The sequence below is a fragment of the Alligator mississippiensis genome, chromosome 3 (assembly GCF_030867095.1).
Source record: "Alligator mississippiensis isolate rAllMis1 chromosome 3, rAllMis1, whole genome shotgun sequence".
Taxonomy (NCBI): Eukaryota; Metazoa; Chordata; order Crocodylia; family Alligatoridae; genus Alligator; species Alligator mississippiensis.
In genome coordinates, this window is record NC_081826.1 from 282,609,746 (window position 1) to 282,623,729 (window position 13,984).

Consider the following 13,984-nt stretch of genomic DNA (forward strand, 5'->3'; position numbering starts at 1 on the left):
TTTAAATCAGGATCAAGTCAACCACTGAAGACCTCATGTCAGTTTGCCAGTATTACAACCCTGTAAATATTATGAAAATACCTTCAATTATACCACAGTACTACACCTATTTTACAAACTAATGAATAATGATATATGGGGGAAAAAAATCTCAGTGATTATCAGATTTTTATCAGGTTGTACATTTATCTATAAACTGAATATTCAATTGAAAGAATATTTTATTAGGTAAATAAATATCCACGCAAATATATTAATATATTTTGCTTCAAAACCAGCAAATATATTAACACTTTAAACTTTTCCTGCTGATACTTCAGCTCAAAGTAAAATATGCATCTGAATTAGAAGTCAAATAGCTCAAGAAAGAAAAAAAATCAGTGAGTAAGACTGGCTACAATTAGCTTGTGTTGGATACAGTTATATCAATTATTTTGTCCTACAACATTCAAATAAATGTTACTGGAAATCTCATCTTTACCAAAGAAATTAATGAAAAATATTAAACGTATTCTACACGTTACCATGAAGATGACAAATTGCTGGTTATGAAATATGTAACTTTTAACATTATAAATACAGCAGAGAATGCAGTTTCACTGGTTATTAAAATGCAGTGAAGTACAGTAACAACAAAAAAATATTGCTTACTTTGGTTCACCTATCTTGATACCCGGGTGTTGTGTATAGGCATGGGAATGTGTGCTGGGAGCTGATTTAAACGCCATGGGACAGATAGGACACTTGTAGAAGACTTCACAGTGAGAACCTTGAATGTGGGACTTGAGGGCAGCCACATCAGAATACACAACATTGCAGTGTACACAGCTGTAAGAGAAGAGAAAGAGAATCAACCTGACATAATACAAAAATATCCTAATAATATATGTAATCAATACTGGTTTTGAGGAGATATGAAAGGAGGAATATCCTGAAAAAAATCTTATTATTTTTATCCATTTAAATTCATAAAGTTCAAACTTAAGAGATAACATAAAGTTCACAACTTAAGAGATAACAGAATAAGAACATGTTAATAGACTGATAAAAGAGGGGCAGGGGGGAAAGATGATATGCAGTTAGCATATAGAAATCCAAGTTACCTAAAGAGGATACAATTGTCTAATGGCATCATGCCAATAAAGAAGAATATTTCCTCTATCAAATTATAAATAAAACCTCTTGAGAGCCCCAATTGGCTTAGAATGAGAAACTGCATGAAGAACTATATTGCAGTGTAAACACTAATAACAATTAAAGACAACTTAAAAACCGGCTTTGCTGTATTTTCAGGTTTAATTATAACAAAAGCACTCCATTAACTGAATTAGTAGTCAAATCAATGTATGGACAGAAAAGAATTAACTTAAATTCAGGTTGACTAAACTATTGATTTACAATAATTTCTATTCATTAGGCTGCAATCCTGGGTGCATTTTTCTAAAATAGACTCTTCTAGTGTTAATATCTTTTCACAATCCATTTGAAATTAAAACAAATGAACAAAAATTGAGTTAATATAAGAACACAGGAACTTCCATACTGGATCGTGCTAGCGGCCACTTTTCCCGGTCTGCTATAGATCCTTTTAGAAGCTCCAAAAATGCACTTTTTGTGCAGACAATTATTGAATAACCTCCTTCTATAGGAAAGTTCTTATTTATAAGCATGAAGGCTTACTTCCTCTCAAAATTGTAATCTGATTTAATATAAATGTAGAGGTTTTCATTATGCATATAAAGGTCCAATTATTTTTGACACCTGCTATATCAAACTCACTGTCCTCATCACAAGCCAATTATTACATTGCATTTAAAAATTTAAAAATCCCACTACTGATTGTAAATGTACTGCCTTTATATTTCTCTGAATGACACTTCCTTTTTGATACCATTTATTATTTTGTATGCCTGTCATGTTTCTACCTATACATACCTTCTCTCCTCTCTTTACACAGTCCCTACCCTTTTCACCTCTTCTTTTACAAAATTTTCTATGCTTCTAATTATTTTTGTCACCCATTTCTGAACTTATTCTGTCTTTATAGCCATTTAGAGATATGGTAATCTTATGGTAGACAGATAGCACAATATCATTAGAAAAGTATGCCTTTTTAATATCAAGTCAAAAGAATTAAGAAACTGTTTGAAAAGTGAAAGTATCTCATTTTTAGCACTTATATCTCAGAAACACTGTCTGAAGTTCCTCAACTTTTCCAGAAAACGTCTTCTGTAGCATAATAATATGCACATGACATTTCAAGTGATTTGAAGTGGGTTGCAATGAAATGTGTGAAGAAAGTCATCTTCTTTCATACTTACAGAAAAACTATTTTCCCTTCATAACAATACTTTCTGAATATGCCTCTTTTTACAACCCTGTTTCACATTAGTTCTACTACTGATGTGCTATTCGTATCATATTCAAGAAAGTTTTTCTCCCTTCTAAACTAGATTTTTTTTCCTCATACAAAATAAAGAATCCTCAAATATGGGCATCCAATAAAGCTAGGACTGAGTCTATCAGGATACAGAGACATCCCAACTCTTGAAAAACAGCAGCTTTTTCCTCTCAGTCTGAGAGGACCCAAGTAAAGTGAAGATGAAAAGCTTCAACTCAATTAGTTCAATCAACTAATCTAAATCACTGGCAACAGATTTTTTGGAAAGGCAAAGGAAATGTCCTTTCTCAAGAGAATGCTTGATGTTGATGAGGAAATTCTGACATTTCTGATGAGAAGAAGGTAGCTTCTTGATATTCTTGGGTAGGCTTACAGCATAAAGACAAGAAAAGGAGCTTTGATGAAGGCTGTGGTGAGGAATTCATTGAGTTTGGCAAGGGTCCTGAAGAGGAACCCTAGAAAATTTAGCAACACCCTTGAGGCATGGTGTAGAAATTCTGAGGACTCATTTGGTTGCTGCAGCTTTCAGGGTAGACTCAAGAGTCTCTAAGTCAAAGAGGTAAGAGTCAAACAGGTACATAATTCAGCTTTCAGAGACAGCGGAGCAGGGAGGCCAGACACATCAGAAACCTAAAAGGTAATGATGACAACGAGATTAAAAGTTCAAGGTTGCTTGGGAGAAGAGGAAGGACAGAGAACATTTTTTTCTTCCATGAGAGTTGAAACCTTGGCTTAAGCTAAAATTTCTGTTGTACAGATACTTCCCCTCCACCCCCACTCAGAGCAAGCTTGGACAAATTCTGGGCGTCCTTGCAAATGAGCTTCATTTCCTCCAAGGCAAAAGGAGCATGGACAGTTAATAGGATTCTCAGTCACTCTGTCCCTTCTGCATGAAGCCAAATAAAATATCCTGGAAGGCTGAAAAGCCCTTAAAGCAGTAGTTTTTAAGCTTTATTTGTTTGCAGACCCCTAAAAAATGCTGAATGGTAGTGCAGACCCCCTTGAATTGGAAGTGTGGGTATTCACATACTTTTGATTGATCAGTCATCTTTCATGGACCCCTTAGACATAGTCTGCAGACCCCTGGTTGAAAATCATTGCCTTCAAGTCAGTGGTAGGATCTGGGAAATGGAAGACTCTTGTCTTGGTGTTGGACCCAGTTCTGATGAAAATCTAAACCAGGGCAGGATTGCAAGGCTGCTAGGTACTTCTCTGTTAAATCCCAGATAATTCTCTAATTCCTGTTATCTTACAAAGAGGGCAACTTCCCAGCTAGAAAATTTTGGAGTAAGGCTGAAATTAAAAGAGTTAAGAGAAAGAGCATTTCCATCAGACAGTAACAATGAACTTGTTTATAGTGCAATGGTAAATTCAGCAATATAGGTACATTTGAACTTTCCACAGTGGGGAAGGAGAGAAAAACAAACTTCCATAGACTGGTCTGCAGTGTGCTCACAGGCAGGTGGAGTATACCCATTTGTATATAAAAGTTATCGGCTCTCAGTTAATAAAGGAAATAATTACAATTATTTTACCAGACACTGAGTCTGTCCAAGAGGCAGCTTATAAGAATTTTAAAGAATCTAAATTAGTAAAGTATGGATGAATTCTGTAGCTTGGAGACCGTGCGTGCCCCAAGTGTGACTCTTATGGTTGAAGCAGTGAAAGGTGAAATTAAAAACATTCTGATTTAGTAGTATACATGAACACATACCCCAGGGCAAAGCTGAATTCCAACAAGGACTTCTGTTGTACTAATGTTATCATACTCATGATGACTTTAAAACAATGAAGGAATATACTATAAGAAACTTCCACAAAACACCCTCTCCAGTCAAGGTTTTAAAAAACATAGAAGAAAACTATTTACATATAAATTTGCATCGTATTTTATTTACACGTATGTAAACATTATACTAACCGAAAGCCAACCCTCCGTGTGTAATGCAGGCAGTTCTTAGTGACATGTGTCTGGAAGTGGACAGATCTGCAGATTGCTCCACATTCAGGGCACGTGTATGGAGATTTATGCTGATGAATTCTCTGGTGTGATGCAAAACTGCACTGGTTAGGAAGCAGCATCTGGCAGATATTGCATGTCTTCTAAATGATAAGCCAAAATAGATAAAACAAATGGTTTGGTTCAATTCTATATGATTTCTTCTGTCAAGTACCATAAATATATGAAATGAAAGTTTCGATACTATGGCTGCGAGATATACTGACAAGGGAAGGAAAATTCGAGCTTAAGTTCTAAACCCAAATCTTTTGTAAGACAAAAGTCTTAAACTGTACATTCTGGGCCTGATTCTCAGATACAGTGAAACCCTTTTATACATCACTCTGACAGTGGCGAGCTGCCATATGATCTGGTGTTGCCTTCAAAAACCTGTCAGGTCCTACTACAACATGGCTCAAATGAGCAGACAGTAGCTATTCAGTGGGTATAAACTTAGTGTAGACTTTATTCATCCTATCAGCCAGGTGATCAGACTGGCTGAAAGCAGGGATAGTGCAGGGTTAAACACAAACTCAAAAATGTATTTCTATTCTACTCTTTTTATACATTAAAGTGCTTACATCAAGCATGCAGCATTGTATATTACTACATACTTTCTTCATGATTACATTTGGTGTCGTACATCTTTTACAATTTACTGATTAAGAAACTTATTCAACTACAGTATCCTCTACGCATGTGTTGTCTCAGCTTTGATCATCTCATTCTATGTGCTTTCATCTACTATTGTAGTTTGTACTGAGTCCATCCATCTCAGGATGTTCTTGAACAGATCCCAGCTGTTCTGATGCACTTTGCTGCCTTTCACAGACCTTATGACCTCCAAGCTTTTAAATCTTCCCGGCCTGTCTCACGACCAGTGTGGTCCATGTAAACTGCATTTACACCCACCTTAAAGGAGCCATTGTATAACTGAGAATCAAATTACTGTTAATTCAGAGTACCCTAAAAAAATCTCTCTCACCAAAATACAATTTAACCAAGGAATCTTTACTTTAATATCTCTTTGTTTTTGCTTGATTTAAATTATAACATCCATTATGCTACCTAATTCTGTATATTTGTTAAAATAAAGATCTTTAAAAAGTAAAAAGATTATAGACAGCTTTAAAATATTTATGAGAATATATGTAAATAAACCTTGCATATGTAAATAACTATAATTATACATAATATTTATAAAGCAGGCATTGTTTTTCCTATCTTAACAAATTATTTTTGTTTTTCAAAACATTTACAAATAATAAAATGAAGGCATGCCTACATGTTCAATTAATGCAACTGAACATTCACTCAAGCACAATTTGAGCTGGAGAAAAATAATCCCAACATCACTGTCTACACATGAATTTAAGCACAGTAATTTACTCCACCATCAGACAGTACCTGTGTTTGGCAGGACTATCCAATGGCACTGTAAATTAGTCTACACTGGCCCAATTGCCATGCACATGTAGACAGCAAGGCTTTACTGTGCACAGTGTTCAGTACAGTTACTGCTCAGTAAAGCGCATGCCCTTTTAGTACTTATTTAGGACTGGCCAAATCAAAATGTTCTTTGGTCTGAAATGTAAATTTGCATAAATGTTCCTTGAGTTTCAGTGGGATGTATTCATATTTGAAAATAAAACTAAGATTATTTAATAACATTTTAAAAAATGAGACTTGCATGCTTTTGGAAACGTTCACCGTAATGGGTTTTAACAATGTTAAGTATGATTTAGTGAATATGAAATAAAAATAATTCTGCATCAATTTGTAACACAATCTTGGTGGTCTACCAGTTAAAAACAACCTATTGCAATTAAGAAATTATTGTGTCTTATTTCTTGCTAAAAGAATATACCCCCCAAGAACTTGGGCATCATATGATAATGACCCCTTCTTCAGTCTGCATCTTTGACCTTTGAATAAATGGATTTTGAAGAAAGATATCCAAAGCGCTACCCTAGCATCCATTGCATAGTCATAACAATAGAATCAAAACTCCAACTAGAAGCACAACAGTAAAATGCTACAAACAGCTGTCATACAGTAGATTCAGGTCTCCTGGAAATTGTGTCTGTGCATTCATGCAAAATTAGGGCCTGAATCTACTTCAACTTAAAGAGTTTGATACTTCAATGGTAGAAGGAACAGGTCATTAATGGTTACTATAAAAGGCAAGGATTTTTGAGTAATATATTTTATTGGACCAACTGTATATTTGGGAGGGTTACAGAGAAGCTTTTGGGTACCAAGTACCCTTCCTCAAGTCTCCTCAAGTTGCTTAACGAAGGGTACTTGGTACCTGAAAGCTTGTCTCTCTCCCTTTCATCAATAAAGAAGGTCCACTAAAAGATATCACCCACAAAAATGTTTGCCTCTTGCATATTTCTTGGACTATCACAGTTACAGCATCACTCCAACACTATAAAGATAGCATAAAGGGGATGGTTTGCCTTTAAATGAAATATTAGTAAAAGGTATGTACTAAAACAACAAGTGAAGCAGTTTGAGAATTACAGTTATTCTAGCAAGCAGTATATTTTATATCAGATTCCTGCACACTATTTTATTCCTTTTCAAATATAGTATCTCAGTCTAAATGCTTTTGATGGGGCCACTTGCAAGCCCAGGAAAATTTATTTCAAGTAGAGCTATTTCAGGGAAGAACGTTAATAGGAAATATCTTGAACTATCCCACAATGAATAAGGGAATTCATTTTTATGTAGCTCATTTTGAAGGTTTATTTTGTGATCATCATGGCCCTGTGTGTTTGATCACAGCCTCTTGCTAAAGCGCGTGACTCAAAAGTCCTCATTATGGCAAGATAGTAAAATTCAAAATTGATCAAAACAAATGTAAAGCATAGAAAATCTGAAATTGTTCCAATTTGTGTCTGATATCAGCACAATGCCCAGCCTAAAAGATAAGCAGACAGTCAGGCTATCCATTGTCACAAGGAAGACTTAAGAAAAACAGCCTGTGGGGATCTTGAAGTGCTGCCTTGGTAAGGACATTTTCTACATATTCCCAGAGTGAATCTGTGTTCAGACACACCAGAAAGTTCAGTTTAAAAAGCCAAATATTTGTCCGTGACTTTCATCATTAAAAGAATTACTTTGGGGTTTTAACTTGTGTTCAACTCAGGCTTAAGGGCAAAAGCCTGACTAACCATAACTCTACTTAAAATGTTCTTACCACATTTTTTGAGCTTCAGTACCATTGCCACAATTTATCTTTTGCCATCTATGTATTAATAAGCAGTAATACAATAGTGGAGAATCTGGAGTTTTCTTTGATAACTTAAGAAAATGGCAAAACAAAACTTCTTATTCCAATAAGAGAAACATATGGATTTTTCATATTCCTTCCAAAGCATCTTTGCTTGCAGCACTACAAAAGAAAACCTGGATGTTATGCCACAGAAAAGCCATACACCAAACCCACCCCACTAAGTATATCTGTTTTGGGTGAGAGCAAGCAATCTGCATAATTAGTCTACCATCCTTTAGCAAACCAGGGTGTCACAAAACACCAGTGCTGCTGTTTGTCAAAGCAGCTGGTTTGCTCCTTTAACAAGCATAGAAAAGATGTGTAATTGCAGCTGCTTACAGGATAACAGGAAAAGGAAACAGCTTTGGATTCAGCAAGCCAGCACTTTTCCTTATTACTTTATGCTGGGCTTAAAGTGGGCTTTTACTTTCAGTTCATTCATTCCAACCCACACAAAAATAAAGCACGATTAATTTTTCATTGCAATAAACATTTTGCATGTTTGTATGCAGAGTCTGGGAGCAAGGTGGAAGAGAATTGGAGGGAGAATAGTGTTGAGGACAATAACAATCCATAGGATCTGAGAGTCCTAAGGGGCATGAACTACATATCTGCCATGAGAGCTACCCAGTTCTATCTCTAAACCAGCTTGACATAAATATTTGATAGCCTGATCTACTGTTTTATCTATGCAGTCAGTTTAGTTTGACCCCACAGACAGTTATACATCTGAGGGGTTCTAGTGAGTGTAATGGCACTGTTTACATGAGAACAGTTATTTGTGTGTCTATTTGCAGCACTGCATGCTGAATTAGCCAGGTATCAAGGCTGTTTATGTGTTGACTTCTCATAAAGGAACAATAGAGTTATTGTAACCTTATGTAGAACATCTTTCAGGTTCAAGTTGTTAGTCTGTTCTTTGTCTTGGTTCACTATAATGGGAAACTTACCACTAACATGAGATTTGTAAAAAGTAGAACAGCTACTTAGTTATCCAACTAAAACATACTATTTTATGTTGCAAACAAAACAGACACTGTGAAGATCACTGGGCTCCCATTAAAACTTATGGTGGCTTTATTATTTGTTTCTAAAATCCAAGTCATTGTGTCCACAATTGTTCCCTTCCCCCAACCCCTCATTTTAAGCCTCAGTGATTTTTTCCCAGCATCCTTTCTCCCCCAGAAAACAGTGCTGACAACTCATATTATTGAGCAGCCTCACAATAGTGAACTTATGCCAGGCACAAGGAAGGAGAGCAAATTCAGTAAAGAAATACTATTTCTCTTTCAGGTTTCCAAAGGAAAAAAATGTTAAACTATTAATAAGTACCTAGATAGTGTCCTACTTCAATCAACATTATTCCTATAGCGGGGCTTATACAGATTGATGATGGGACAGAAAGAGATCCTGGCAGGAATATATGATGTATTGCTGTTACTAAAGCAGTCATGTTCATTTAAAGTTGTTACCATGTTGGGTATTCAATCACAGCTGTAACACTACAGTACATAATGTAACCAACATAAAAAACTGGATATGGAAAAGGGCATCAATTGGGTAAACACTTTCAAATTTTTAAAGAGGGTCTTGCAAACAAAACAGATATAATACCTATGTTTATTAACAGTGTCCCTGTAAAATGAAACAAATTGATACCTGCTTCTGTCCTTTCACTGACAGCAATAAGGAAAGGTGATGCAGAGAAGACCCTTATTTTTTATGAAAACATAATGTTATGTAACGAGATAATATGCCCCTTGTCCACCCTTTAAATTTGTTCTCAGGTTATAAGCAGTATGGTACCCTCCTTAAGATTTTCTGCCTTCATACCTGCATTGTATGCCAGTACTTGTCACTCTGCCTAATCATGTTTGCATTAGTGCATTCTGGGAAAATCAGGGGCACTGTCCCATAGTGTCTCCCCTGGAGAGGAAAATGTACACAGAGCACATGAGAAAAGGTATTAGGGATTAGCTTACTGCAGAGAGAGCGGGGAGGGAAAAGCACAAGACAAACTGATTGTACAGACATGGTTAGCCTATTTGGCCCATGCTACAAATAAAATTTAAAACCCCCCAAACCTCAGCATGCTTTTCTGCTCACCGCTCCATTTCATTCTTATCTTGTCCTCCCACCCCATCCCCACTTGATTGGTTTATTTTGTCCATCGGCTGTGCTCCTCTCTGAAAGGTGCACTATAAGCTCCAGGAAGCAAGGACGGTCTTTTTGGTATTTACCCTTTCACAGTTTCTACACCCTTTACATGCACTCTTATTGGAGGTGGTATGAACTAAGGGGCTATTTCACCCTCATCCCTGCAGCACAGCCCCACAAGGAGTTTTTACGTATAATGCAGAGATCTGACACAAGCTATCTGCGACTGTACTACCTGTGAATTTCATACTAAATGCAGAACTGAAGCATCTCTACCCTTAGCCATGAACTTTAATATGAAAATTATTGTCCCAGGGCATTCCTGACTCTGAACTTGCTTATTGGCTCTCAGCCTCCCACACTATAGGAAGCTGCAACACCAAGTCCAGACAAATGCTTTGAAATACAGTAGAATCCTTTTTAATTGGCACACCCCAGTAGAAATCCAGCTATACCAATTAAGTAATTGTCTCAATTATCACAGGTTAATAGAATACATTGTGCACTGGTTTATATTTACTTTTATTTAATATGTTTCTCTTAAATTATGCAACATACAAAACACTTCTAAACTCTCATTAAGGTAATTTAACTCATTTTAGCAATCACAAGAGAGAAAGGAAGCCATAACAAGAAAACAAATGGTCACACAGCAGGATATACATGCCAGCAAACACCACTTTTCACTTCTATTTTAAAAAGACCTGCAAAGTACAGCATGCATGTCCTTTAAATGGAATTAGTGTGCCATTTCGTCATTGCCTAAGGTCACCAAAGCACCAAGATAAGTGACTAGATCACTTATGGTGTTACATCAAAGAAAAAAAAATTGAAACCAACTCAAGAATGAATCAATCTTAAAACAATAATCCCCATAAGATGAATGTGCTATTAATGAGGGTGCCAATTAAGTAGATTCCATTGTATATTTAAATTCCAAAGCATAGAAAGAATCACTAAAAGGTTTCAGTGAAGGGTATTACCAAATTCACTATCATAACCTGACGTTTTAAGGAACTTCAATATTATTTTCAAAACATATCACTATAGACTTTAGATTTTTGGGTCTGAATGGTATAAAACCTTCCTAAATATTTCTTTTTGAAAACACTGACATCCACTACTTCAGTGTTTTGTTTTTTGTGGTGGGGAGCTTCCTTCTATTTCTTAAATTTTGTTTTCAAGCTTGTATACTTTTTACTCAAATGAGGTTCAGACAAGAATTGTCTAAGGTGAAAGAATAACCACATCCAAGTCTCCTAGTCTTATTGATGGAACACTGGAATTTAAACAGAAGATACTCTACTTGTCCACTTGTATCTGCAGCCTGCTGGAAATGGGTAGCAAGGGAGGTCTCATCCTGGAAAACTTCATTACACTCCAAACACTTTAGGCTATGTCTACAGAGTTTTGATGGGTCTTCGTCTAGAGGCATAGCTGGAATGATAGGTGTACTTGCTGGGGCTGAGATTACTGTCCCAGTTATGCCAGACTGTATTTTAGTTACAGTGTGTGTGCCAACTGGGCTTTGAAGAGAAGATGCCACAGTATTGCTTGAAGGAGATGCTATCATTTGATCTGCAGGGACTGGTTTTAAAATCAAATGGGAGCACTGCATTACAACTCCTTTCTCCTTATGTCCACGAGCATGGGAAAGAAGGCTGCATTTATTGTAGAAAACTAAATTTTTTGTACAGTGGTTACACGTGACTTCAATCCGCACACTCCTTCTGTCATAATGCTGCGTTAGGCTCTTTTCAAGAGCAAACGAGTCCCCACATTCCAGACACTTATAGCCACGCGTTGGTAATGTTATCCCTGCATTAGCAGGAGGGCTGAGGTTTGGGATGTAAACTGGGACAGGATTGACACTACTCAGCACTTTATTGAACGCTTCCACTACAGAACTCTGTAGAGATGACACCACCTGGACTCGAGACACTTTTTTAGAAGGCTGGGAAGCTGCTGCAGAAATTATTGCCTGCTTTATTTGTTGCTGAGGTTTTGTTAGCACTTGGCGTAGTTCAGAGGTGGTTTGAGCACCTTGAGGCAGAAGATTAAGGTTGGCAAGATGGACAGTCTTTGGCACAAGTTTAGCACTAGCAAGGCTCGATGCTGGCACCACAACAGTTTGCTGCTGTATGGCATTGGCAGCTTTTATAATGGCACTACTAGCACTCTGCACAGAAGCAGCAGATATTACTGTGGCTTTCACTGTTGTGTTGTTAGCGAGCTTCAAGTTAATAACTTGCGACCCTGCTGTTTTAACTGCTGACACTGGAAGGAAGGCAGTAGCCACAGGTTTAATAGTGACCTGTTTTGGTGCAAGTTCAGCAGAGGCAACTGCATTGGTGACAACAGCTGACTGGAGAGGTGCTCTAGGAGGAGAAGAAAGAACAGCAGCAGAAGTTGGTGAAGAGAGGAGAGATGTCATGGAAGTTACCATCGCAGCAGTTTGCTCTGGCTTTTTACCAGAGTCCAGATCAATTTCTGGCAACACCCTGGTAACTGTTCTCTTGATCTCCCCAGAGGAAGTCTTGATGGTTTTTATGCGAACTTTAGGAATTGCTGGTGTTGACCCTGCAGGAGAGGATGGAGACCCTTTGCTACTGTTTTCACTTGATACACTCCTGGGACTATCAGGTTGTTTTATAGATGGTTTTTTAGCACCATCAATGAGACTCTGAGATTCAGGTGATTTCTCAATAGACCGGGGACTTTCATTCATATCTTTTGGCAATGGAGAAGATTCTCCTGAATTAGACTGTAATTCCTTACTGGTGTCTGTAGCTGCCTTTTTTGCACTCAGTGCTGCAATTGCAGCAATACATGAAGAAAGCTTTGCTGAGGACTTTGCTTTGGACTGTGAAATGCTGGCAAGATTTGTTTCCCCTTTTTCAGTAATAAGTTTTCCATCATGTACCCTGTTCTCAAGAAGCTTTTCAGAACTGTCTTTCAGCATCTTATCCTCTACCTTTCGAGCTTTAAAAGGCTCATAGACACTTAAGTTCAAAGAGTTTGTTTCCATATCTCTTTTGACAACTTTGTTTTTATCCATACTACTTGAAGAAATTCCAGCTTTAATCAAGTTTTCTCCTCCAAGTGACTTGAGCTTGTCATATTCCTGCTGAGAAACCGATCCAGTTAGCACGTTTGCTCTGAAATTTGCACGCATCTCGTCTTTATCTGGAGGATCATCCACCTCAATTTTTTCATCATCATCAAATTCTTCAGCACTTGAGATAGGGCTAAATTGGTTGAAAGCCGAGTCCTTCAGAGTGACTTCGGAGGCTGAGCCATCATCTTTAAGAGACTTCCCATCATCTTTGTTGTAACTGTCGAGGGCTGACGCTGTTAGAAACCCATTATGTAAGCCGTTGCCTGTGGAATGGTGGCTGTCCTTATCTAGTCCTTCAGAAGAATCTATGTTACGTACATTTTTCACAATGACGCTCACACCAACATCAGATGATGATGGCGCATGCGAATCTTCATCTGTATGAGCATTTTGTTTAATGTGGCTTTCGTGATCATCATGTGCAGACTCAAGAGCTGCTTTCGGATCGACCATGTCTGGGATGTCGAAGGCTGCAAGGAGGTCGTCAAAGTCTGGGGTCTTCATATCCCCCATGGTCATGTATTTGTTTGGGAGCAAATCTATAAAACAAGCAGAAAATCTATATCAGTACTTTCAACACCATATTATACACAACTTGTACATATCAATATAATTACTGATCATTTACAGTGCTTGCAAATAGGTTTGTGAAATTCTAATTCACCGATGAACTTACAGAAATGTTATAACAGATCGAGAATCATGGAATAGTTTATCATGACTACGCTGTAAGACCACTACATCGAAATAATGTTGGGGTTTTAACGTTTTCATGTCATTTTCATGTTTCATGTTTCATTTTAACGTTTTCATGTCATGTGGGCTTTTTGTTTTTGATACACTATTCTTACAGAGTACAGTATGTAACATGAACAGAGGCATACACAGTAGGGCTGTGCAAAGCTTCAGTAGCCAATTCAATTAATTCAGAGGAGATTCAGCCTGATTCGGCAGCTGAACCTCCAAATCCAAATTGAATCAGGAGACCCATTAATCTCTCTGAACTGAATCAGAAGCCTCCAAATCAAT

General features: G+C 37.3%; 1 protein-coding gene across 7 annotated transcripts in view; it reads right to left on the minus strand.

Annotated features, from left to right (window-relative positions):
- ZNF532 (zinc finger protein 532) overlaps positions 1 to 13,984 on the minus strand; it is an 88,876-nt gene that overhangs the window by 40,155 nt on the left and 34,737 nt on the right. For 6 of the 7 annotated variants that reach the window (XM_019495970.2, XM_019495966.2, XM_019495969.2 and 3 more), the window contains 4 exons: positions 11,144 to 13,494; positions 9,514 to 9,606; positions 4,323 to 4,504; positions 652 to 828 (listed from right to left, as the gene is read on the minus strand). In XM_019495970.2, the coding sequence (XP_019351515.2) occupies positions 652 to 828; positions 4,323 to 4,504; positions 9,514 to 9,606; positions 11,144 to 13,474 (2,783 nt within the window). In that variant the 5' untranslated portion in view covers positions 13,475 to 13,494. The remainder of the gene's footprint in view (positions 1 to 651; positions 829 to 4,322; positions 4,505 to 9,513; positions 9,607 to 11,143; positions 13,495 to 13,984) is intronic. The other variant, XM_059725260.1, reaches the window with a different exon arrangement.